The sequence below is a fragment of the Perognathus longimembris genome, chromosome 2 (genome assembly GCF_023159225.1).
Source record: "Perognathus longimembris pacificus isolate PPM17 chromosome 2, ASM2315922v1, whole genome shotgun sequence".
Lineage (NCBI taxonomy): Eukaryota > Metazoa > Chordata > Mammalia > Rodentia > Heteromyidae > Perognathus > Perognathus longimembris.
This window is the reverse complement of record NC_063162.1, coordinates 20,982,807-21,006,689: the sequence shown is the minus strand read 5'-3', so window position 1 is coordinate 21,006,689 and position 23,883 is coordinate 20,982,807. Positions and strand designations below refer to the sequence as shown.

The window sequence follows — 23,883 nt, the reverse complement described above, 5'->3', positions numbered from 1 at the left end:
TGTCCTGCTGACTAGGGCCCAAGAGGAAGGAATGATAGGCACTAGTTGACCACCCAAAGCCCATTAACATATATAGAAAGCTCCTGCTTGCCCATGGAAGGACACTGCAGCTCTTACCAGACTCCATCTCAGTAGGCAAAATTTCTGAGGGTCTGGTGAAGTTGCCATTCACTGTATGGGGCCATGTTAAGGTAAACCTCAGGCCTGAGACAAAAAAGGGCAAAGGACAGTAGGAGCATCCTTCAGAAGTCCAGAGGCCCCCTTTGTCTTCTCAAATATCTATGCCCTATTGAGAACACTGTCTCATTTACCCTGTCTCCTCAGTCTGTACTTACTCACTTTCCATGTCTGGTGTCCAGAGCAGACTTAAGACTAGCCAGCATAGATCTGCTGAGCCAAGGTCCAAAGACAGGCTAGGGGATGCTGGGAGCTCAATGGGCTGTCAGGCAACTTGGTGATATCATTGCAGACACAGAACAAATCCGGGAGACGCTGAGGAGAGGACTGGAGATCAATAGCAAACCCATCCTTCCACCAATCAACCCTCTGCGGCAGAACGGCCTCACCCATGACAGAGCTCCGTAAGTTCCCCCTTGTTCCAGGACTGTTTTTCTCCTAAAGGTCTGCCCCTGTAAATTACATAAGAACAATACCTATAATCCTTTTTAGATGGGCCTAGAATCTCTGGGCATAAGGGCAGTTGTGGTCTGGTACACACAGACCTGTGGGTTATAGCTTAGGTCCTCAAAAAGGACCCAGTAGTCTAGGAATATAAACAGCAGTAAATATTTACGTGCGCTATATGAGCAGACAGAAGGCCAGGTTGAGGCAAAATCTGACTGGGGGCCGCCCAGCCTTGTGGGAGCCTATTGTGCTGAGCATGGTTCCCTCCTTATCTTGGCCTCAGCCAGAGTTGCCCTTCCTTCCTTCCTGGAGCCTGGTCTCCGGCTGATAGCTACAACACTGAGGACCTCCCTGTCTGGCTGGCCCCCTACTGGACGCCTGCTGCTGAGGCCCTTCTTCCTGCCAGCCTTTCCTGGGGCCCAGAGAAGGGAAGTCCTTTGCAGGCATTTGCTGCTTGACTAGGGGATCCTATAACCCTATGGAGAGACTGAGGCCACCCTAGAGGTCAGATTCACTTCCTGCCATCTTTTCTTCCCCTGATAGGAGACAAGTAGTAGGCAGGGCTCTAAGTGTAAGGGCAGCTGGCAGGAGATGCCTGGGATCTGGCAGCTCAGAGCAAGAACCTTGCCTGCCAAGGAGGAAATTGCTGTGCCCTGGGTGAATAATCCTGCAAGACTAATCCTGCAAGACCAGGGTGATCTACCCACCTTCTAAGAAGTCTTTATTGCATATTTGGTGTGTGGCAAGCTCAGGCCCAGAGGGCCATCTGGGATGCATAGGCTCTTCTTTTGGGGGGAGTATAAATGAAACAATGAACTATTAATGGCACAGATCTGGCTGTAGATAGTTTGTTGGAAATGACCACTGCTTTGGAGTCTACCTCCAGTTGCTGATCTGTGCTCCCCAGAAATAGCAGTGATTCATGCAGTATCTACAGAAAAGATAGCATTATCTGGAGTATTTAAGCAGGGTATTTTGGAGGAGGAGGAGTGAGGAGTATGAGATGTACCCTAGAATGAAGACAATCAGGCTTTGTACAACTACTTAAAAAAATAAAGCAACCATGGGCTGGGAATATGGCCTAGTGGCAAGAGTGCTTGCCTCGTATACATGAGGCCCTGGGTTCGATTCCTCAGCACCACATATACAGAAAATGGCCAAAAGTGGCGCTGTGGCTCAAGTGGCAGAGTGCTAGCCTTGAGCAAAAAGAAGCCAGGGACAGTGCTCAGGCCCTGAGTTCACGGCCTAGTATTGGCCTAAAATAAAATAAAATAAAGCAACCATGAGAAGCTAATGAAGCATCTAGAAGAAGAGGAGGCCTGGATGGTTAAGGTTGAGGCTGCAGATTGGGGTGCAAAGACAGTCATACGGGGCACAGAGATGGCCACTTATGGCTTACCTGTCATTCGGAAACCAGGAGAATTAAGCTCTTTGGCAAGTGTATGGAAAGGCCTCATCTCCTACCTGAAAGCAACCTTTAGCTGTAGCTAATAGGTTTCTCAAGCCAGCAGCCCAGAAGTAGCTGATTTGAGGCACCAGGATCTTCCTATAGTAATAGCAGATAGCCAAGCTGGTCACAGGGCATCCAGAGGCTCTGTCTGCAGTCTGGATTATGTCGGAGGGCCAGTCTCCTTCCTGGGCTCTAAAGTTGGCTTCTTGCTCTGAGCCTCCTTGGTACTGGTAAGGGCCAGAGGTACTACTAGTAGGTTTAAAGCCCTGAGTAGATTACCTATAATGACACTGTCCTGATGGCCCTCATGCCTATGGAAGACCACAGTTCTGGCAGAGGGCAGGGCCTCCTACAGAAAGTTCATTCCCTGTCTTAGGCATACTTTCAGCTTCTATGTCCCCATACACTTCAAGGGTTCCAATAGATATTTCCTGACATGGTAGTGGAGCAGAAGGTCTGGACACAAGGCAGAGAGGCTGCAGCACCCGTTGGCCTTAGTTGGCTGAGATATAATGATGGGTCGGGATAGATTGGAGACGCCAACCCCTTCCCTGTGATGCAAGTACCCAATCAGGTTTCTAAAATGCCAGTCTGCCATCTGGAAGGAAAGAATGTCTCTTTTGGGGTTTTCAGTGGTGGCTACCAATTTGTTAACTGGTTGAGCAATGGTTTCTCCTCCTTTGCCAAGACCATTCTCCAACGCATCCTCATCTCTCAGGCTCTAGCTCCCTGTTGTCTCAGGATCGATGATGACCAGTTCAGCTCAGATTAGCAAGCACAGTTGTAATATCTGGGCTGCCCACTCTGGGACCTGACCCCATTTCAGATACATCATAAGGACTGTGATGGAGAAAGCCACTCAAAATGTGCTGGCACTGGTGTTTGCTCCTCTCCCTGCGGGAAGCAGCCAGCACAGCATGGGCCTTATTTTGTCTGCGTGTCCAATTTCCCCTTAGTCAGGATTTCTGGCCTGGGGATCTCTGAGGCCTGGGGCTTCATGGGTCTATATATTATCTAAGTAGGCTACAGATGTAGATTGGAGGTCCCGTGGCTGATCAGGCCTGGGTATCAGCTGGGTTCTTGCCTACTTAAAGAATTAGAAATTTACTTGTTTTATTTTATTTTATTTTATTTTTTTTGCTGGTCTTGGGGCTTGAACTCAGAGCCTGGGTACTATATCTGACCTTCTTTTGCTCTAGTGTTCTACCACTTGAACCGCAGCTCCACTTCCTACTTTTTGGGTAGTTTAGTGGAGATAAGAGTCTCACAGACTTTTCTGCCCAAGCTGTCTTTGAACCACCATCCTCAGATCTCAGCCTCCTAAGTTGTTAGGATTACAGTCATAAATCACCAGCACCCAGCTAGATTTGCTCACTTTATACCTCCTTAGTACCCATTCCTTCCGCAGAGCTTATGCTCTTCTATGCCAGGTAATGACTCAGGGACATTATACCTACAATTTAATTTATCCTTGCTGGAGGGGTGGCTCAACAAACTGTACAGTGCCTGCCACAAGGCCCTGAAACCAAGCCCTAGAATCATTAAAAACAACAACAAAAATCTTTCATCTACATAGCCACTTTATGAGGTAGATAATCTTACACACACACACACACACACACACACACGTACACACACACACACACGTACACACACACACACACTTTGTTTTTGCCAGTCCTGGGGTTTGGACTCAGGACCTGAGCACTGTCCCTGGCTTCCTTTTGCTCAAGGCTAGCGCTCTGCCACTTGAGCCATAGCGCCACCTCTGGCTGTTTTCTATATATGTGGTACTGAGGAATCGAACCTAGGGCTTCTTGTATATGAGGCAAGCACTTTGCCACTAGGCCATATTCCCAGCCTTCTTTGTTTGTTTTTGTTTTTGACACACACACCTTTAGAGAAGAGAAAACTGATGTATTTGGAAGCTAATAAGTAACCAGTCTAAGGTTAGAAAGGGGTAGAGCTATTAAAACAAGTGTGAAGTGGGTGCCGATGACTCACACCTAGGATAACTACTCAGGTGGTTGAGATCTGGGGATCATATTTCAAACCCAGGCAGGAAAGTCTGTGAGATTTTTATCCAATTAACTACCAAAAAGCCAGAAGTGGAGCTGTGGCTCAAGTGGTAGAACACTATCCTTGAGTAAAACAATTTCAGGGGCAGCACCCAGGCCTTGAGTTTAAGCCTCATGGGAGAGTATGATCTTCCTGGTCATATTTTCAGGTACCTAATCAGGGCCACACAGACTGTATCTGAGATAATAATGACCCTTCTTGGTAGAACTCCTATAACCAGTCATAGCATGAATCAGGATAACCTTACATGACACCAACGACAAAACTAAGTGCCTTGGTAGAAGCTTACTATGCTTATTCAACTCTAGGGAGGATCTGCAATCAACCCCAATGCTTCTGAATCTTAGAAATCCTGAGCTATGTCATAACTGGCTTGTTTATATCAGAATATCTTTTTGACACAGGGCCTTGGCCTCTCCACCACCTCAGGGCTAGGGAATTTCTTTTTTTCTGGAGGCCCTATTTCCTGCTTCCCAGAAATGCAGGTCTCTCTGGGTAACCTGCTTTCTCCCACTCACTGTTGCCAGCCCTCCTCCCACTGCCTTCCCAGAAGGAGAGTCCTTGGCCCCCTTTTGGGGCTTCTTCGGCATTTCATAACTCTTGCATTCCAGCCATGAAATTTATATCTGGCTTTTCCCAAGATGATCAGTTGAGAAAAGCCTCCCTTCGGCTTGCTGGCGCCTCCCTTTCCACCGCCTGCTTGGTGAGTTTGGGAAGCAAACCCTTTGTGCCACTTAAGGACAGGCTGGCCTAGAGCTGTGCCTGCCAACTATCTGTGGAGGTGTAGGGTGGGAAGTCACTGCACATGCTTTCTGTGTGAGGTGCCTGGTCAGCCAGCATTTGAGCTTGGTTCTCCGGCCTCTCCTCAGTGATGGGGACAGTGACAATGATAATAATGGAGAGGGTGCGTGTGGTCAGGCACATGCAAAGGGAGGTGTGCATTTCTGTAAAGTGTGTTGGGCTGATGCTGAGAACTTGGATCCATATCCCAGCATCTCCTCCTCCTCCTCCTCTCTTGACAGAGGTGGGAGAACCTTTAGGGAGCTCTTGGGACTTGCACCCTCCCAGAGAAGGACAGGGTTCCCCATGTGCACACATGTGTGTTGGAAGGACAAGGCTTCTCACCATGGGAGAAGTACTTCGTAGTTGAAGCACCTCTACAAGGAGAACTCACCAACATCGGTGAGCCAAGTTTCTTGGTCTTCTGAAATGGTGCCAGCAACTTATAAGGCTGTTTCTTTTCTTTCTCTTTTTGTTTTCTCATCTTTTTTCTCTTCTCATTCTCTTTTTTTTTTGGTCTCAATTTCCTGGAGAATTAAAGTTTTATAGCCTGAATTCTCTTGTTGTGATGACCTCATCTACAATACTTCCCCAATACACTCTCTCTCTCTCACTCACACACACACACACACACACGCACACACACACACGCACACACACACACTTATTTCTTTTCTTTCTACTTTTATAAATATCTCTGATCCCATCTGTTTGGCCTTTTGCACTGGGTGACTTTGCTGCCTCTAATTCCATCTTGAATAGTTTGTAACCTAGCCAGGGAGTCATCCTTTAGAGAAAATTGTGTTTTGTTTTGCTCAGCCCAAGAGGTCCATGAAGATTAATTAGAAGAAGAAAAGATCTCATTTGCATCCATTTTCCCAGTGAATATGGGTGAAGGAAGGTGAGTTTCCATCTGGGAGGACAGCTGGGCTGTGTAGAACCACTCTCACGCAGGCCTGTGTTGGATGACCCTGCTCTCAGGGCCTCTCATGTCAGGGGAGTCTGCTCTATCGCATTAGCTTCCCTCACTACTCCCACACTGGGGAAGTCACAGTTGTTTGCACTGAAAAGAAAGCCCAGAATGAAGCAAGGCAGCTCTCAAGGACCCAATTGGGCTCCATAGAGCTAATTGGAGAAAAGGCCGAAGCCTCTCTTTTTTCCCCTCTGCTTCCTGGATCACCATCTCCTTTCTGTCTCCTCAATGTGGTCCAAGTAGTCATGCTAAGTATCTTTACTGCCTTTCTCAGAAATACACATTTGAAAGGACAGAACAAAGAGCTCCAACAAATCTGGCATGGGTCAATTTCTGTTTTAACTCCATTCTTTGCTTCACTTCCCCAAAGAGATGAAGCCAAGGCATGGCTATTGTTAACAGCTCCCTTCAGGGCCCCTGCCTGGTACTTTTTGAATTTTCAGTGCAAACACTGAATCTCCCTTCCTCAAATTGCACAATCGAGAGAGTATTTTTATCGCCCATCTTTGATCCTCATTGTCACCCAACACTTCAACAGTGAGTCACTTCTGCAGGGAAGGGAAAAGGAAGGCTCAAAGGTAAGCACTGGAAAAAGGAAATGACTCAGTGTCTCAGGAAAGCTAGGGGCTCTGGCTAGAACAGGATCACTCAGGAAAGCAGGGGTCCTGACTAAGGACTAAGCTAGGGTGAAGATCCTGGTGCCCAGTAGGGTTAATGGATTATTAGGGACATTCCCTAATTAGTCAGGGTGACATATTACTCATACTGGCTTCTGCAGCCATACTCTGTCCACTGTTTCACCATCACGTTCCATCTGATAGGCTCTTCCTGCCTAGAATATTGTACTTTATTTATTGTACTATTTGGTTATTGGTGTTTCCCAATAACCTTTTGATACCATCCTCTCAGAATTTGTCAAAGTGACTGGATGATACAACCTTGCTTAAGTATCTTTGGAGTCTGTGCTGGTCCCCCTTTCCCATACCCTTTCAGAATTCTCCTGAAAGGAGGCCTACAAGTGGTTCTTTCTCTGGAAAGTTCAGAGCTTCCATAAGCAACCAGAAAACAAAAGAAATAATCTCCCAGGCAAGAGGCAGAAGCCAAAGGTTGGTTAGGTTCTGCCAGCCAAATCCACTTCACTTTTGAATATTGCCAAGACCAATATCCTGCCTTTTGTTCCTGAGTGTCCCCAAGGGGAAGGCCCCAAGTCGTATGGCTAGTACAGGCACCACAACTGTCGCAAGACTAGGAAGGACTGTGGCTAATGGGAGTCTTGGTTTTTAGCTTCTCTCCTCTCCATACCTTCTATGATTCATCAGATATGAACGGTACCCTTTAGACTAAGAGAAATTCAGACCTTTCAATTGGAAGAGGCCAGTGTAGAAAGAAGCATGAAATAGGTTCTGCCAGTTTTTGAAGTATAGGTAGGATGACCAAGGCATGTACTGTAAACCATACATTATGGAAATTAGGAGTCTATCTTTAACACTGAAAGGGGAAGATGTGTTAGAATATGAAAAAAGTTAGGGGCTGGGAATGTAGCTTAGCAATAAAGTGCTTGCCTAGCATGAATGAAGCCCTGGTTCGATTCCTCAGCACCACAGAAACAGAAAAGGCCAGAAGTGGCGCTGTGGCTCAAGAGGTAGGGTGCCAGCGGTGAGCAAAAAGAAGCCAGGGACAGTGCTCAGGTCCTGAGTTCAAGCCCCAGGACTGGCAAAAAAAAATTTTCTTAAGTTACCTTTTATAGTGAGAAATGTAATTATATATAAAATGTCTTGTATAGACAAGTACTAAAGACTGAATAAATGGAAGATTTAAATCCACTCCTGGATTGCTAAGTTATGTCTGTAAACCACCCCATATACCGCTCCTCCATTCTTTCAACAGCCCAGAATCATGGGCTGGAAATATTCTTGAGGCTCAGCAGGCAGTTTTCATTGCTATAAATGCACTTTATTGTGAACTGCTGTTGTTCCTATTTCTCAAAGTAGAACACTAAGGCTTAGGTTTAATAATTTATCTAGAGTCAAACCACTAGGAGGAAATGTCAGCCAGTATTTGAACTAAAGGTTGCTTTCAATCCTTGGGCCTTTTCTTCTTCTTTTTACCACTGTGTGCTACTTATAAAAGAGGATAAGGAAACGGAGCATAGTGATGCACATCTCAGAACTTGAGGGGCTGAGGTAGGACAATATTGTGTTTGAGACCTGCCTGGGATATATAGCAAGTTCCAGGCCAACCTGAGCTATATAGTGAGACTTTTGTTTTGGTTTTTTGTTGTTGTTGTTTTTTTTTGGCCAATCCTGGGGCTTGGACTCAGGGCCTGAGCACTGTCCCTGGCTTCTCTTTGCTCAAGGCTAGCACTCTGCCACTTGAGCCACAGCACCACTTCTGGCCGTTTTCTGTATATGTGGTGCTGGGGAATTGAACCCAGGGCTTTATGTACACGAGGCAAGCACTCTTGCCACTAGGCCATATCCCCAGCCCCATTTGTTTTGGGTTTTTTTTTGTTGTTGTTAGTTATAGGGCTTGAACTCAGGGTTTAGGCCCTGTCACTGAGCTCTTTTGCTCAAGGCTAGTGTTCTACTACTTTGAGCCACAGCTCAACTTGTGGTTTTTGAATGGTTAATTGGCGATAAGAGTCTTATGGGGACTCTTCTGCCTGGGCTGGCTTTGAACCATGATCCTCAGATCTCAGCCTATTGAGTAGCTAGAATTACAGATAAGCCACCAGCACCCGGCATGAGACTCTGTTTTAAAAATAAAAACAAAAAGTGTAGGCGGTACCCACTAATCCACAGGGGAAAAAAAGAAGGGACGGAACAAAAACAAAAAAACAAAACTAAAAGAAGCCCTGAAGTCTACATACCAGTACAGTGAGTAAAACTGGAATTTTAGTTTGTCTGGAAACCTATGAAGGTACAAGTTGGTGGAAACTGCTGGCTAGGAGCAACATACTAAAAATTCAAGTGCAACACGCAGATGAGGAACACAAACATAACAAAAAAAAAAATAAATCCCACTTGATAAGTAAATTAGCAAATGAGGACTAGAAAAGAAACAAACATCAATCACAAAACAACAAAATGATTAGAAATTCTACATATCTTTCAGTATTAACACTGAATGTTAATAGTCTCAAATCTCTAATCAAAAGATATAGTAAGTTGAATTAAAAAGCAAGACCCACAGCTGGAGGCATGGCTCACCGGATAGATGGCTTACCTTTAAGTGTGAGGCCCTGAGTTCAATCTGATTTTTGTTGTTGGGTTTTTTGTTGTTTCTAAAAGCAAGCAAGACTCAATTTGCCTTCAAAAAACTCAATGATAAAGGTAAATACTATCTTAGGATAAAAGGATAGTAAAAGATGGTTCAAGCAAATGAATCCCCAAAATGGGCATGACAGGATAGCCAGGTGCCAAAGCCTCATGCCTCTAATCCTAGCTACTCAGGAGGCTGAGATCTGAGGATTGTGGTTTAAAGCCAGTCCAAGCAGATAAATTTGAGAGACTCTTACCTTCAATTAACTAGCATAAAGGCTGGAACTGGAGGTATACCTCTAAAGAGAACACTCTAGTAAGAGGAGAAAACAGTCAATTAAGAGGAGATAATAAATAAAGTATATTAAAAGTATCAAGGGAAATTTCAAAAGAATCAGTTAACAGGTGTCAATGGTGTGGAGTGGGAAGCCTACTTACAGTTCTAGTGAGCCTTGTGGAACTATTTGGCTCTTTAAACTTTAAAAAAAAAAAAAAAAAAAAGCCAAACACTGGGGCTGGGAATATGGCCTAGTGGTAGAGTTCTTGCCTCTCATACATGGAGCCCTGGGTTCGAGTCCTCAGCACCACATATATAGAAAAAAGCCAGATGGCACTGTGGCTTAAGTGGTAGAGTGCTAGCCTTGAGCAAAAAGAAGCCAGGGACAGTAAAAAGGAAACACTGGGCATAGTATTTCATGCTTGTAATCCCAGAATTCAGGAGGCTCAGGAAATGAGACGAAGGAAGGAAGGCAGAGAATAAATGAAATGATATTGTTCAAGCTGTTACAGCTTGCCTTGCCCAGTGGGGGAATAAAAGATAACACATTCCAGGTAAAAAGCACAGCATTGGCACCAAGGCAAGCCCAGGGGAAATGAGCAGCAGAGAACCATCTGACAGTCCCTCCAGAAAGCCTCTGACTCAGAGAGCAAGGAATTGCTAAGGGGAACTCAGCTGTTGATCTAATTCTGACCAGCAAGGAGTATGATGAGGTAGGAGTAATAGCTCTGGGAGAAAGTAGCTGGACAGGATAGAGACAGGATAGAGTACAGGAGAGTGAAAAGGGGGGATTCTCTGGCTAAGATTGGAAAATTTTGGCTTATACAAAATGAAACCAGTTAATTTCCCCACTATAGTCCTCCAAAAGGCCAACATTTTGTGATTCTCCAACTTGAGATACACATATTACATCCAGCCCTTACTGTACCTCAGCTGTTTTGTCCTTTCCTTTCTGTAACTCTTTCTTCCTTTTTTTCTTTTCTTTGTGCCATTCCTGGGATTTGAATTCTAGGTGCTTATCCTTAAATTTTTTTTTGCTTGAGCCAAGTGCCCTACAAACTGGGCGCCCGTGGCTCACGCCTGTAATCCTAGCTACTCAAGAGGCTGAGATTATAGTTTCACAGTTCAAAGCCAGCCTGGGCAGAAAAGCCCCCATGAGACTCTTATCTCCAATAAACTACTCAAAAAAGCTGGAAGTGGCTTTGTGGCTCAAGTTGGGAGAGTGCTAGCCCTGAGCACAAAGAAGCTCAGGGACAGCACCTAGGCCCTGAGTTCAAGCCCTAGGACCAGGGGGGAAAAAAAAAAGCTAGTGCCTAACTACTTGAGCCACACCTCCACCTCCAGGTGTTTGGTGGTTAATTGAAGTTGAATCACACAGATTTTCCTGCCTGGGTTGGCTTCAAACCTCAGTCCTCAGATCTCAGCCACCTGAGTAGCTGGGCTTATAGGCATGAGCCATGAGTGCCTGACCTCTTTCCTTTTGTGTGTAGAGTTGAGACAGGGTCTCACTATGTAGCTTAGGCTAGCCTCTAACTCACTATTCTCCTTCATCAGCCTCCTCAATGCTGGAATTGCATACATGTGCTACCATAAATGGCCTGTAACTAGTTTTCTAGAAGCCTCTTAAAATTTCATCAAGGGCCAGAGGTGTGCCTACTTACTAGCAAGTATGAGGCCCAGGGTTCAAATTCTGGTACTGGTATATAAATAAATAAATACTCCTTGAGAATTTCTGCTTTATCTTCAGGAAGGTAGGTTTTTGTTTGTTTGTTTTTAAGTGTTTAGGAAAAATAAGTGTGTCCTTATAGCCTTAAAAATCAAAAGATCTCTGAAGAGGGATAAGAGTTAAGCCAGACATGGTGATACTAACCTGTAAGTCCCCTTAACTAGAAAAGCAGATGCAGGAGGGTTGAGAGAGGCCAGCCCAGATTAACATATCAAGCAAAAAGGTAACAGAGAAGGTATATAGGATATATATGGTGATGTTTTAACTGGTATCAGAAAGAACTAGGGTTTTGTCTCAATTTTTTTTGGGGTGCTCATTGCATGACCTTTGGCTAGTTATTTAGGTCTCTGAGTTTCAGTTTCTTCATCTTTAAATGAGGAGAATAACACCTATTTATAGGATTGTTATAAAAATGAAAGGATGAAAAGTATATAAAGGGTTTAACACAGGACCTGACACTATTGTCTGCACTCAATAAAAGGCATTTTTAATATCATTATGAGTACTTTCTCAAAAACCTATAAGAGGCATGTATCTCTGAGGACCAGTGTAGGCATGTAGAGAATTCTTCACACAACTCAAATTTTTTTGAAAAATGTAAACAGTAGTTGGAAAAAGAGGTACATTCTACCGGCACAGAGGTAAGGGACGGGGTCAAATCAGGTATGGTACACATCTAAAATCCAGTACTTAGGAGGCCGAGACGGAGGAGGAGGAGGAAATGGACAAGAAAAAAAAAAGCTGAAACTCAAGAGCTTGCAAAAGGGGCTAGGAATGTGACTTAGTGGTAGAGTGCTTGCTTAGCATGCATGAAGCCCGGGGTTCGATTCCTTAGCACCACACAAACAGAAAAGGCTGAAAGTGGCACTGTGACTCAAATGGTAGAGTGCTAGCCTTGAGCAAAAGAAGCCAGGGACAGTGCTCAGGCCCTGAGTTCAAGCCCCAGAAATGCCCCCCCCCCAAAAAAAAAGTTTATAACCAGGAAAAAGAACTTCATTTTTGTACTTCTATTTGGAGCAAGAAGAATGAAACCTAGACATCATTGTTAGATGGAGCAGTGCTAATCAGTGGCAGGGAGAGAAATTTTTACCTATGTTATGTATGCATCTACCTCAAAAAAAAATGCCTTATCAGCCTAGGAAGTCACCCAAGTAGTGACAAGAAGACAGAGGCCATGTTTTCCAATCTCCTGGTCCACATTGTATTGTGCTAGCAGATGAGAGTCACAAGGTTGATGTCAGTGCTCTTTGAGAGAACGGAGAAGGATGTTGGCAGAATGCTAGCGCTCAAAAATTACAGGGTGCCAAGAGCCGTGAGCCGTCTTGCACTCTCTAGACTGGTGAAATTGGTGTCATTCTCAGGAAAATTCTAGACTAGATTATTTGGCAAGGAGCTTGGAATATAGCTGTGAGAAAAAGGTTTTAAGAATTGCTTACCTCACTAGTGGACAAAAGAGGTACCATGGCCTCTTATAAACAGGGTTAGCAAAATATTTTGAGAGTGCTGTGACATCATTATAAACAGGCAAAAACATCCAGAGAGCATCCAGGAGGGTGAGAGGCTGGTGATGGGAAGAGAGGGGTTATTCATAATTGGTTGGATGAACATACTCTAAGACTAATGATGTCGGTCTGTCAGGCTGTCTGCCTAGCCCTGGCCTGTTCCCTGTTTAATCAAAGCCTGGGTTGAAAACATCCATGGTGAGTTTATCAATTTTGTCAGTGATGTGAAATCAGGAAGGATTGCCTGTATGACGGATGCCAGAGTCAAGGCTCAGAATTATCTGAAATGCCTGAAGCCCTAGCCCTAGCAGAAGTCTTCTGCTGTTAGCTCCAAATAATCAACAGTATATACTGGGTGGGAGAGAAAAGGTCTAAGGCCAGCCTGTTGGAGAAAGCTAGAGGGAAGCTTCATTGACAGAAATATTGTGGTATGAGTTGGTATGATGAGGTTACAAAGAACAGATCATTTGATGACAGTTTTCAAAGAAATTAAGTACCCCAAATAAGAGATCACAGGGCCTGTGATCTGCTTAAGTTGGAACACATACTGCATTTATTCCTGCACATGACACTTTACTTCTGGACATGACTATAGATTTGACAAGCTACAATAAATCCAAAGGAGGGTGGAGGATTTCACAACCGTGTTGGACATTAGGGCCCCAGATCCTAGAAAGATAAACTATTTGTGGGATGTACAGGTAGCCTCAGGGAGTCAAAAGACTTGTGGGATTAAAATGCTGGTGATTTGAGTGCCAGGGACTTGAGAATTGCAGGAAGAAACATTGTGTTCTGTAGATACAAGATGGCTTGGCCAGTGCCTCCCTCAGTGGAACAAAGGCTCCAAGGAGTTTGGTTGACTTTTCCGGAGCACTAGTGCTGACCAGGGCCTCCAGCAGCCCATCACCAAAGTCAGGAGCCTCCTCAAGCCCTTTCTTAGAAGTCCTGTCTCCTAAGCTCAGCTGGGGAACTGACCTGGCCTCAGGCAGTTGGATTCTGGGCCCAGAATAAGGGCAAACAAGTTTCTATTAAATCATCAACATTCTTGCAGGACTAGCAGAGACTTTAGAAGCTGTCTCAATTTTAAGCACTTACTGCAATGAAGATACTATTAGATATCTCACAGGGGTCATCTCATCTAGCGGTCATCTCATCTAGTCAGTATAGTGGCCTCACTGTTATTTAGTCCCAGTGAGAAAAAAAAGGCACTAAAGTTTCGAGTATTCAGTCTTTTGCCCAAGGTCACATGGGACTCAAAGCCAGGATCTCTGCAGTTTGTCACTTTGCCTCATAGAGCATGCCTCTGGCCCCCTGTCCCTAACAATGCTCTGTGGGGACGGGGCATGCCTCCCCAGGATCCCTTTTCCCTTCTAGTCCCCAAAGCTCAGCCTTCTCTCCTGGGAACTCTGGGAGAAAACAGCCCAGCTGAAAAATTAGGCCATGCTGGCGAGCACACTACTTATTTTTTTTTTTTTATGACTAAGATTAAGCTGACAACCATGCAAAACATTTGCAAACCTGTGTCGGCTGCAGATTTAATACCTCACCCAGCCCACACAAATAATTCATGCTTCTGCATCGATGTCCAGAAAAAACAAATCAGCAAAAAGCTGAGCTCCTGCGTGTGTGGAGCAGCCACGTTTCCATTGAAGCAGCGTGCCGGAAATACCCAAGCTCCAGGACTGCAGATCTAGCATTTTGCAGGGTTTTTTTTTTTTTTCTCTTAAAAGATTAAAGTATTTTTTTTCCAGATGATTGAAGGTTGGTGGGAGGTGTAAATGTGGGCACTTGTCACATTAATTCTTCAGATGATTAAGTTCTTTTCCATTTCTTTAAAGCTGTTTGCAGTTGGGTTTGATGTCCTCGTTCTGGGTGAGTGTGTTGTGGCAGTTACCAAGGTGACTTTAGCTGACTCTCAACAATTTATTTTTCCCTCCAGCTTGAGACTTTCTAGCCCTCTGTGCTGTTGATTCTTCTCTACCAGCCCCCAGCCCACCTCTTCCTGCTATTCATAAGCATTTTTGCCTAGGCTGAGATCTTCTAGCAGGCCCTATCCCGGTCCCTGTGGGAAATATGGTAGTGAATGGGTATAAGAAGCTCTTACATGCTGGGTGCTAGTGGCTCACAGCTGTAATCCTAGCTAATCAGGAGGCTGAGATCTGAACATTACGGTTCAAAGTCAGCCCAGGCAGGAAAAACCTTAGGAGACTTTTATCTCCAGTTAACCACTCATAGGGCTGTGGCTCAAAGTGGTAAAGCACTAGCCTTGAGCAAAAGAGCTCAGGGATAGTGCCCAGGCCCTGGGTTCAAGCCCTACAACCACAAAAAAGAAAAAAAAGCTGGGCTCATAACTATAATCCTAGGTACTCAAGAGGCTGGAAGTTGAGGATTTCGGTTCAAAACCAGTCCAAGCTGACAAATCTTCAAAATTCTTAGCTCCAGTTAACCAGAAGTAGAGGTGTAGCTCAAGTGGCAGAGTGCCAGCTATGAGGGGTACCCTGTCTCCCAGTGAGAGGACGAGGCTGCAAGCCCCTGTACCACTACAAGTAAGTGAACAAATTCCCTTTATGACCTTAGGCAGGTTACCTCACCTCATTTGTAAAAGGGTTGACAGAGCCCACCTTGGTGCTGGCTGTGAGGACTCTTGGTGAACCTGTGTTCAGAGGAAGTGTTCAATAAACAAGGCTACTGTTATTTCCTGTGTTCTCTTGTTTGGGCCCCAGGGCCATCCATATCACCTCTGAGCTCATCAGTAGTGCCTGGCTGAGATGTGATGTTCAGTATTGCCCTCCTCAGAAGACAGAGGGAATAGCCTGGTAGAAAGGAAAGAGTTGTTCAGAAGACCAAAGTAACCACATGGGTCTGCTGCATTCCAGTTCTGTGGCCTTGGATGCCTTGCTGTCCCCTTTTTGAAAAGGGAAGAGGTAGTTTAAACAACCTCTGAGTTTCCTTCCAGTCCTGAAATACCATGATCCTCCTGGCTATCGTGTTTGTTTCCCTTCACAGGTCTTGTGAAAGAAGCGCTTGCCAAGGAAAGGACAGGGAAAGGCAGTTGCAGAAGCAGCTTTAAGAAACCTAAAGAAAAGATTGCTTTTGTGAAAGAGCAGTCAAATCTTGGGGTGGGTCCCTCACAAGGGAGGAGACCAGCTAGGGGCAACTGCCCCCATTACCTGGGAACCAGCACTTTCCAAACCACTGCCTCTGCAGGGCCCTGCCTGCCTGCCAATGCTGACCTCATACCTGGCCCCAGGGAGGGGCTCTGCCTGTTGGCACTTCATTGGCTGTGGGCCCTAGTACTCACCCCCCACCATTGTGTGAGGAGGTGGGGCCTGCCCCTGGGTGGCAGTCCAGCTCAGACATCCTGGGTGGCTTCTGCCTGCGGCTGGAATGATAAATAAGTAAAGCTCCTCACCCAGTATTTTGATGGACACTTGGGGAATTGTTCTGAGATTCACAGTTCCAAACTAGAATCCGGCCTTTTGAATGGGATCAGTGGCTGACCTTTATTTCCTGCTGAGGCAGATTTGAGAGGTTGTCAGATAGGGGCAGCTGAGTTTGCAAGAGCAAATCATAGAATGCAAAGGGACCCTGTGACCCAGCTGTGGGACAGGCTGTTGGTGGTGAGCCAGGCAGGAGGGAATGTGAAGCTGCAGAGATGGCTTAGTGTAGCTAAAGCCACTATCAGGAGGAATCTGGCACAGGTCTCCGGGGGGACCTGAAGTTTAGCAGGGTGGGATCTCAGGCCCAGTAGTCTGATTCCTAAAGACTCAGTTTTACCTCTCAGTGAGGATTGTGTCACTTCTGTGCCTGGCCTTTAGCAAGAGTGGGCATGCTCAGAGCCTTTCTGGGGTCAGCTGGACAGGAGGCCATAGAGCTCATGTCATGGTGCCCTCCCATACCAGCCTTGGAGAACAAGGGGTCTAGGGCTCTAGGGAAAGATGAATGAGGCTTCCTGGAGCTCTCATAGGGGGAGCAAGCCACTGTGGCATAGACTTTAACATAGTGTGTTGTTGGTCAAAGATGTGGGCTTTAGAACCAGACCTACCTGAGAGACAATGCCAGCTCTACTCCTTGCTGTGCAACTGGGAAGGTTACTTAGCCTCCCTGGTCCCAGTATGCCCACCCTTGTGACAGCCAGTCAGTGAGAAATAGTTAACACACAGGCTGGCACTTGGCAAGTGCAGTGTGAAGGGTGGCTGCTGCTATCATTATCAGGAGCTCAGCCAGGAACTCCCATCTTGCTCCTCCCTGTGGATTTCACTATGTGCTGAACCTGTTCCTGTGCTTGCTTCACAGGAGCCGCAAAGATAGCCTGGAAAGTGACAACTCCACGGCCATCATTCCCCATGAGTTGATCCGCACACGGCAGCTTGAAAGTGTACACCTGAAATTCAACCAGGAGTCAGGAGCCCTCATTCCTCTCTGCTTGAGGTGAGCCAAGACAGTTCCACTGTACAGCTCAACCTGCTATGTAGTTCAGCTCTGCAGCACCTAGCTTGGTCTAAGGGATACTTTAGAGCCTTACCATCCCTCCTTCCTAACACATGTCCTCTAGAGCTCTCCCAAGTGTCACTAGGCCTATGGTGGCCACTTTGCCCACCTATGGGTACTTATGGACAGCCTGAGCAGAGCCTGGTGCTTGAGAGGTAAGAAAGCTACTTGAGTAGTTCTACCTTGGGCCTGTGAGAGAGCCTAGAGACTCAAGTAGCCATGTCACTAGGCTATGTAGTACTCTCCCTGCCCAAGCCTCTGGGAGTAGTGAGAGGTAGTTAGTCCTGTAGATAGTCTCTAGAATAGCTGTAGCTCTTAGGCTAGAACAGTAGCAGCCTCCAGAGCCATATTGGTCTCTAGTCTGGCTGTTTGTTTGGTTAACAGATCTTACTTCAGAATCTTAACTCCACAGGAAATAGATGCTGTAGAGCTCTCCTTCATCTAGAAATTGTTCTTCAACCCTGTCCTCCTTAAGGAGTTTCAAGGGCGTCTCAGATACCCCCTGCCATTCCTCAACCCCAATGTCAGGGGTGACTGAGTCACCAATCTCACTGGGTTGTCAGGGAAAGGGTTCCAGTGGGTTGGACTCTTGCTTCCTGCTGCTGCTTTTCCCATACAAGACCCTCAGTTCTTCACACCCACTGGCCAGTCCAGCAGACTCCTTGAGGGACCAAGAGGCCCAGCTGTGTCCCTTCTGCTGCTGTCCAGAGTCAGAACCCAGCCCTTGTGGCCAGAACTTGGCTGTCAGCTTAGGCACACTGCACTGAGCTGGATCTCTTGCAGCTGGCCTCCTCCATGCCCTGGAGCTCCCTCCCTCACTGTGCTAGCAGGGGAGGTAACAGGAATCACTCTAAATGGAGGATGGCAAACAGTTGCATAGCTTGGATAGCCCCACTGTCCCTGACATCAAGGGAAGGAATTTGAAAGGTAACCAGTCTTGACCCCCTACTTTGATCAGTAGGACAAAGACAGAAAGAGGTCAGAATGCACAGGAACCCAGCTATGTTTTCCCAAGCCCTTGGTTGCAGGCTCAGACCTTTAGACCTGGTTAATCCAAGGCACCTAAAAAAGTAAAGTGCTGGTTTTGTTTCATTTGCTTGTTGGTTGTTCCTGCCTGCTCTTCCCCCACCCCAAATATATATATATATATACATACATACATATATATACATATATGTATATATATGTATATGTATACATATTCCAGACTGGGGACCCCACTTGGCCTCAGCCTTTTTTTTTTTTGCCAGTCCTGGGGCTTGAACTCAGGGCCTGAGCACTGTCCCTGGCTTCTTTTTGCTCAAGGCTAGCACTCTGCCACTTGAGCCACAGCACCACTTCTGGCTTTTTCTATATATGTGGTGCTGAGGAATCGAACCCAGGGCTTCATGTATATGGGGCAAACACTTTTACCACTAGGCCATATTCCCAGCCCTTTCTTTCTTCCTTTCTTTTTTTCTTTCTTTCTTTCTTTCTTTTTTTGGATCATTATTTAAATGTTTCAGGGAAGCTCAGGAGCAGATAGAAGATTCTTCCTGGAAACTGGGAAGTGTCATGTTTTGAAAGCACTAGGATTCTTTGGTTAGGTGCCACTTTACCTCCACCCTCTAAGCAAAAGGGAACATGACTCCCTCTTTACTTCCAGCATGACCCTGGGAACATTACTGACTTCCTTCTCTGGCCTTCATGTCCTCACCAGTAGGGAGGAAGGCCGCAGCCCCTACCCCTAAGACCCTTTGAACCCTGATCTAGAGTTGTCTCCTCTGGCTTGGAGCACTTTGGAAGGATTTTATTAGAGAACTGATGCTGGAGGCTTTTCTTTGAAGATGCTACAGTGAACATGTTTGATTACAGTCCCATTAGTAGGCAAGTGGGCCACCAGGAGGGCATGGTCCCATTGTCCCAGAGCCTCTGCTAGGTTTGTTATAGTTTAGGCTATTTCCACACCCAGCTCCTTACTGTCACTGTGTTCACCCCCAGGGGCAGGCTCCTGCACGGACGGCACTTTACATATAAAAGTATCACAGGTGATATGGCCATCACATTTGTCTCCACGGGAGTAGAAGGTGCCTTTGCCACTGAGGAACATCCTTATGCAGCTCATGGACCCTGGTTACAAGTGAGATGACTCCTTTTCTTCTTCCTATCTTCTTTCCACAGGCACTTCTACCTGCCTTAGCAGCTCTGGGTAGTTTCTCTTCCTTCTCCCTAGGCTGGTTTTGAGTTGCCTCTTGGATTCAGAGCCTGGGGCCTGTGTGTGGTTGTAGAGTGTGGATAATGCTGCTGATCTTGGCAGCTCTGGGGCCACTTTCAGGCCTTATCCCCATCCCATCATCTACAATAAGTGATCTCTCTTGGCCATTAATAATTGTGATTCCTTTGGAAATCTAAGTGTGAGAAACACTGTGGATAAGAACACACAGGGAGGTATGAGAACACTGTCAATATCTTCAGTAAACCAACATTCAAGAAACTAAAGGTGAGGCAATGTATGGAAGCCACTCTGTAGCAGCTATATGGGAATCTCACCAGAATTCAGAAGAAGTAGCCATCTGTGGCTAGAGCCTCTCCAAACCAATCTAACAGCTCTTCCATTCCTCCTGATGGAAACCTTGATTGTCTAAACAGAAACCTGCTGGCTTGTCAAGTGCACATTTTCTTTCCTCTGCTCTTCTGCTTCAATACCTTCAGAGCTGATGCCAAGCAGAGAGCTGGGACTAAGAGGCACTGGCTTCCTTCTAGCATCCAACCCTACCCAGGTCTCTAAGGTGTGCTCAGTATGGTCTGTCACACTCCTTTTTGGCATTTGTTAATTGGGGGTGGGAAAGGAAGAATCACTCGCTACCTTATTGGGAAAGGGATTATACATCTCCTTTATAATAACAATTAAAAAAAAAGAAAGAAAGGGCTGGGGATATAGCCTAGTGGCAAGAGTGCCTGCCTCGGATACACGAGGCCCTAGGTTCGATTCCCCAGCACCACATATACAGAAAACGGCCAGAAGCGGCGCTGTGGCTCAAGTGGCAGAGTGCTAGCCTTGAGCGGGAAGAAGCCAGGGACAGTGCTCAGGCCCTGAGTCCAAGGCCCAGGACTGGCCAAAAAAAAAAAAAAACAAAAAAAAAAAAAGAAAGAAAGGGAACTAAGGAATGGGGGTGGTAGAATGATTGTCTAGCATGCTAGAGGGCCTAGGTTCTGTGTTAGCACTGGGCTGGGACGGGGGGCAGGGGGGGGGGGGGAGAGAGTGAGACCGCCAACGCCTGACCTCTGATCCAAAAAGTGACTGAGCTCTGTGTTGAAGAGAACATGGGGGGGGGGGGGGTATTGGAGTAGGAAGAATCTCACTGATTTTTGTGGGTTTAACCCAGTCTAGAGAGAAGTCTGAGGTCTGTAGAGTATATATACTTTCGATATGGGCATGTTTTTGTCTGTGTGTGTCTTCTTATAGCAGTTCTTCCTCCTTCAGGCCAAACCCCCCTCCCCCCAACACACACACAGCAAAATCCTAACCCTTAATTAAAACAAACAGCAAACAAAAGACACCAACCACACTCCTCAGACTAAGCTGAGGTAGAAATGGAAGCTAGTGCTTTAGGGATATTGTGTTCCATAAATTATCTTGCCTTTTTCCACTGTTGTTATTACATTGTTTCATAACAAAATTACTTTGAACCATAAAGTTATAAATACATTTTAAAAGTCCCACTTGGTAACATTAGATTTCTGACCATGTGGTGTTGGTAGTTACTGTAGCAAAAGCTCTGAAGTGTAACATTTGAAATTCTCCCAGTGTAAGTGGAAAGGGCCTCTGCCACCCCCCCACCGCCCCCAGCCATGTCTCAGACTGCCATCACTGCCTCTGCTGAGAACAGGAGGGTTCAGACCGCTTCCCTGAGCAGGGCTGGCAAGGAGGCGGAAGTTGAGGACGGTAGGAGACCCCGGCCCATGAAAGATCAGAATTCAGACATCGTGCTGACAGGTCTTGACAGATGTGTCCTCGTGGTGCGTGTGTGTGGATTGATGGCTCAAGGGCATTTACTTGGGGATAAAGGGACTCCCCAGCCTCAAAGAAGAAAATCCACCCAGTTCTGTTTTACACCCTCTACTCTGAGCCTGCCTTGGAATTCTATCGTCCGCTTATAATGTCTTCCTGCGATATGGGATGGAGTAGTCAGCAGCTCCAGTTTTCAGCCTCCTAGGAACCTCAGCCCCCAGAAGACTCAACAAGATGTTGTGCGGCTCCTTAGACATCTGGAAGGAAGCCTTCTGGACCCCACTCACAATTCCCAAGTACCTTATCTCTTCCTGCTTCCCTAGCTGCTGGCTTTCCCCTCTCCCAGCATCACAACCCCCTCCCTGGGGGCAGCCCCTGCGTGAGCTGGGGCACTCAGCATCCGCTGACTCCCAACACTCAGACCCCTCCCGTGGGCTGTTGCCTGGGGAACCAGGGAGCGGTGGGAACGAGCCGCCAGCCTCGGCATGTTTCAATAAAGTTGCTGTGCTGGGAGCTGCTTAATCAAAGGCCTGTGTTATGGGCTCATTAGTGTGGTCCACCACGGAGCAGCTCACAGGAGAACTCCTGGGAAGGCTGGCTGAGGCCCCCCTCTCCAGGCATGCACCCTAGATCACCGAGGGGTTTCTCAGGCCCTTTTTGAGGAGCCCTGGGAAACCCTCTGACCCTGCCCCAGCCAGCCGTTCTCAGCAGAGGAGCCAACACCCTCGCCAGCCCTCCTCCCCTCCCTTGAGCAGTCAGCATTTTCTGCCTCTGACTGCCAGCCGCCTTCCCCTTTAGGGTCCTGCCTCTGTGGTCACAGACAGCTCCTTGGCTTGTGAGAACCTGAGCTTGTAATGACTTGTGGGCCTCTAGGTCTCTCTCGGAGGCTACCTGTCTCCCCAAGAGTCTGGAGGCCTGGAGTTAGACTCACACTCACAAGGGAGGCCCATCCCCCAGTGCCAAGCATCTCAGACCTCTAGAGAAGGTGAACCCAACACAGAGAGCCCACCCTTGCTCCGTGCGGCATCTCTCACTTCTAGAATTCAGGTGCCAGCCCTCTGGGGACAGAATAGCAGGAAAGTACTAAATGCCACAGATGTGGGACATGGAGGGATCAGGACTTCTTTCTATTGGCTGCTGTGTGAACTCTCCCAGTGGGTTGCCACTGAAGCACGAGGGCAGGTATGAGGTTCTTGCATCAGCCTTTAGCAGCCTTGGAAGCCCTCACTACCAGCCTTGGCACCTGGCTCTGGCTATCAGCCCAGGCTTGTTATCTCTAGAGGGAAAGCAAGGCAGAGACACCCTGCATGAGGAAAATGACAAAGGAGAGCTGAGAGGACAATGCAAAGGTTAGGGAACCTGAGCTCCTTTCCGGAGTTTGTGGAGTAAGTGCAGACAGGTCCTGAACCCACCTTCTCCTGGACTGGCACCTGCTTTCTCACCTTGGACCATCTCAGGGGAACCCAGTCCAGGGAAGTCAGTGTGATGGTGCGTAGAAATGTGGGGAAGAGACAGCTCCGTGAGGGGTGTGGTGAGTGCACATGCGTTCAGAGTTGCTCCAGAGGCAGGATTTAGCTCCAGTGCATGCTCTTCTCTTTCCTGAGAAGACGTCTGGCTCTGTCCCTTCTACCTTTGCTGTGTTACCTTTGTTGAGATGGTAAAACATGTCAGCCAAATCTGGAGCTTGACAAGGAGGGTCTTTTAGACCCTGAGGGAAGGCCTGCCAAATTCTTCTTTTGCCTCTTCCTCTTCTTTTGCTCCTCCCCTCCAGCCAAGGCGTTGGCAAACCTACTCCTTGGCCTGTTGATATCAGGCTCTCTGTCCTCTCAGCTGAGCCTGGCCCACAGCTGAGTAGCTCCTCAGTCCCCAGCTAGTGCTGTCTGCAGGGAAGAAGTCTGAGTCCCAGAGGTCACAGAGGGGTCACATCACCAAATATGAGAATAGATTTTTAGCCTCTGCATGTTTTCTCAGCTGTGTGCTGTCTGACAGCTCACCCAGGCAGCACTCCTAGTCGCAGCAACTCTCTAGCAGTCGGGTGGAAGGTCACTGGCTCAGGAGAAGACACCTGAGTTGTTCAAGTGGACTCTGCTACTTCTGGCCCCGCTGGAAATCACCAGTGAGCTCTGCCCCAGCCCAGGGACAGACTCCCATTCCTCTCTAGACAAGTCTGCACTCTCAATGGCAGTGGCCCCATCCACCCATGTGGATGCTATGTAAAAGGTGGCTTGGGACTCACTAATACAAGCCCTGGGCAGCTCCTCTTTGATTGTCTGCCACGTTTCCTTTCACTGGTGGACTGGCCACACTTCTTCCCCTTAGACGTCTTTGCTTGGGCTGACCCAGAGACCTCATTGTCTAGGGCTATGCTTCTTAAGCTTTTTTTTTTTTTTTTTTGGCCAGTCCTGGGCCTTGGACTCAGGGCCTGAGCACTGTCCCTGGCTTCTTCCCGCTCAAGGCTAGCACTCTGCCACTTGAGCCACAGCGCCGCTTCTGGCCGTTTTCTGTATATGTGGTGCTGGGGAATCGAACCTAGAGCCTCGTGTATCCGAGGCAGGCACTCTTGCCACTAGGCTATATCCCCAGCCCCGCTTCTTAAGCTTTAAAGCCCCACATAGTGCTTGGGGAGGTACCTGCTCTTCAAGAAGAGAACTGTAATGCCCTAGTGTGTCCTCAGCGACCAACAGGCTGCTTCAGGCCACCAAAGCCAACTTCCCACCACCCCCTGAGAAC

At 47.0% G+C, this 23,883-nt stretch overlaps 1 protein-coding gene across 3 annotated transcripts in view; it reads left to right on the top strand.

Annotated features, from left to right (window-relative positions):
* Sufu (SUFU negative regulator of hedgehog signaling) overlaps positions 1-23,883 on the top strand; it is a 91,329-nt gene that overhangs the window by 58,018 nt on the left and 9,428 nt on the right. For all 3 annotated transcript variants that reach the window (XM_048338346.1, XM_048338345.1, XM_048338348.1), the window contains exons 8-10: positions 470-581; positions 16,968-17,102; positions 19,143-19,281. In XM_048338346.1, the coding sequence (XP_048194303.1) occupies positions 470-581; positions 16,968-17,102; positions 19,143-19,281 (386 nt within the window). The remainder of the gene's footprint in view (positions 1-469; positions 582-16,967; positions 17,103-19,142; positions 19,282-23,883) is intronic.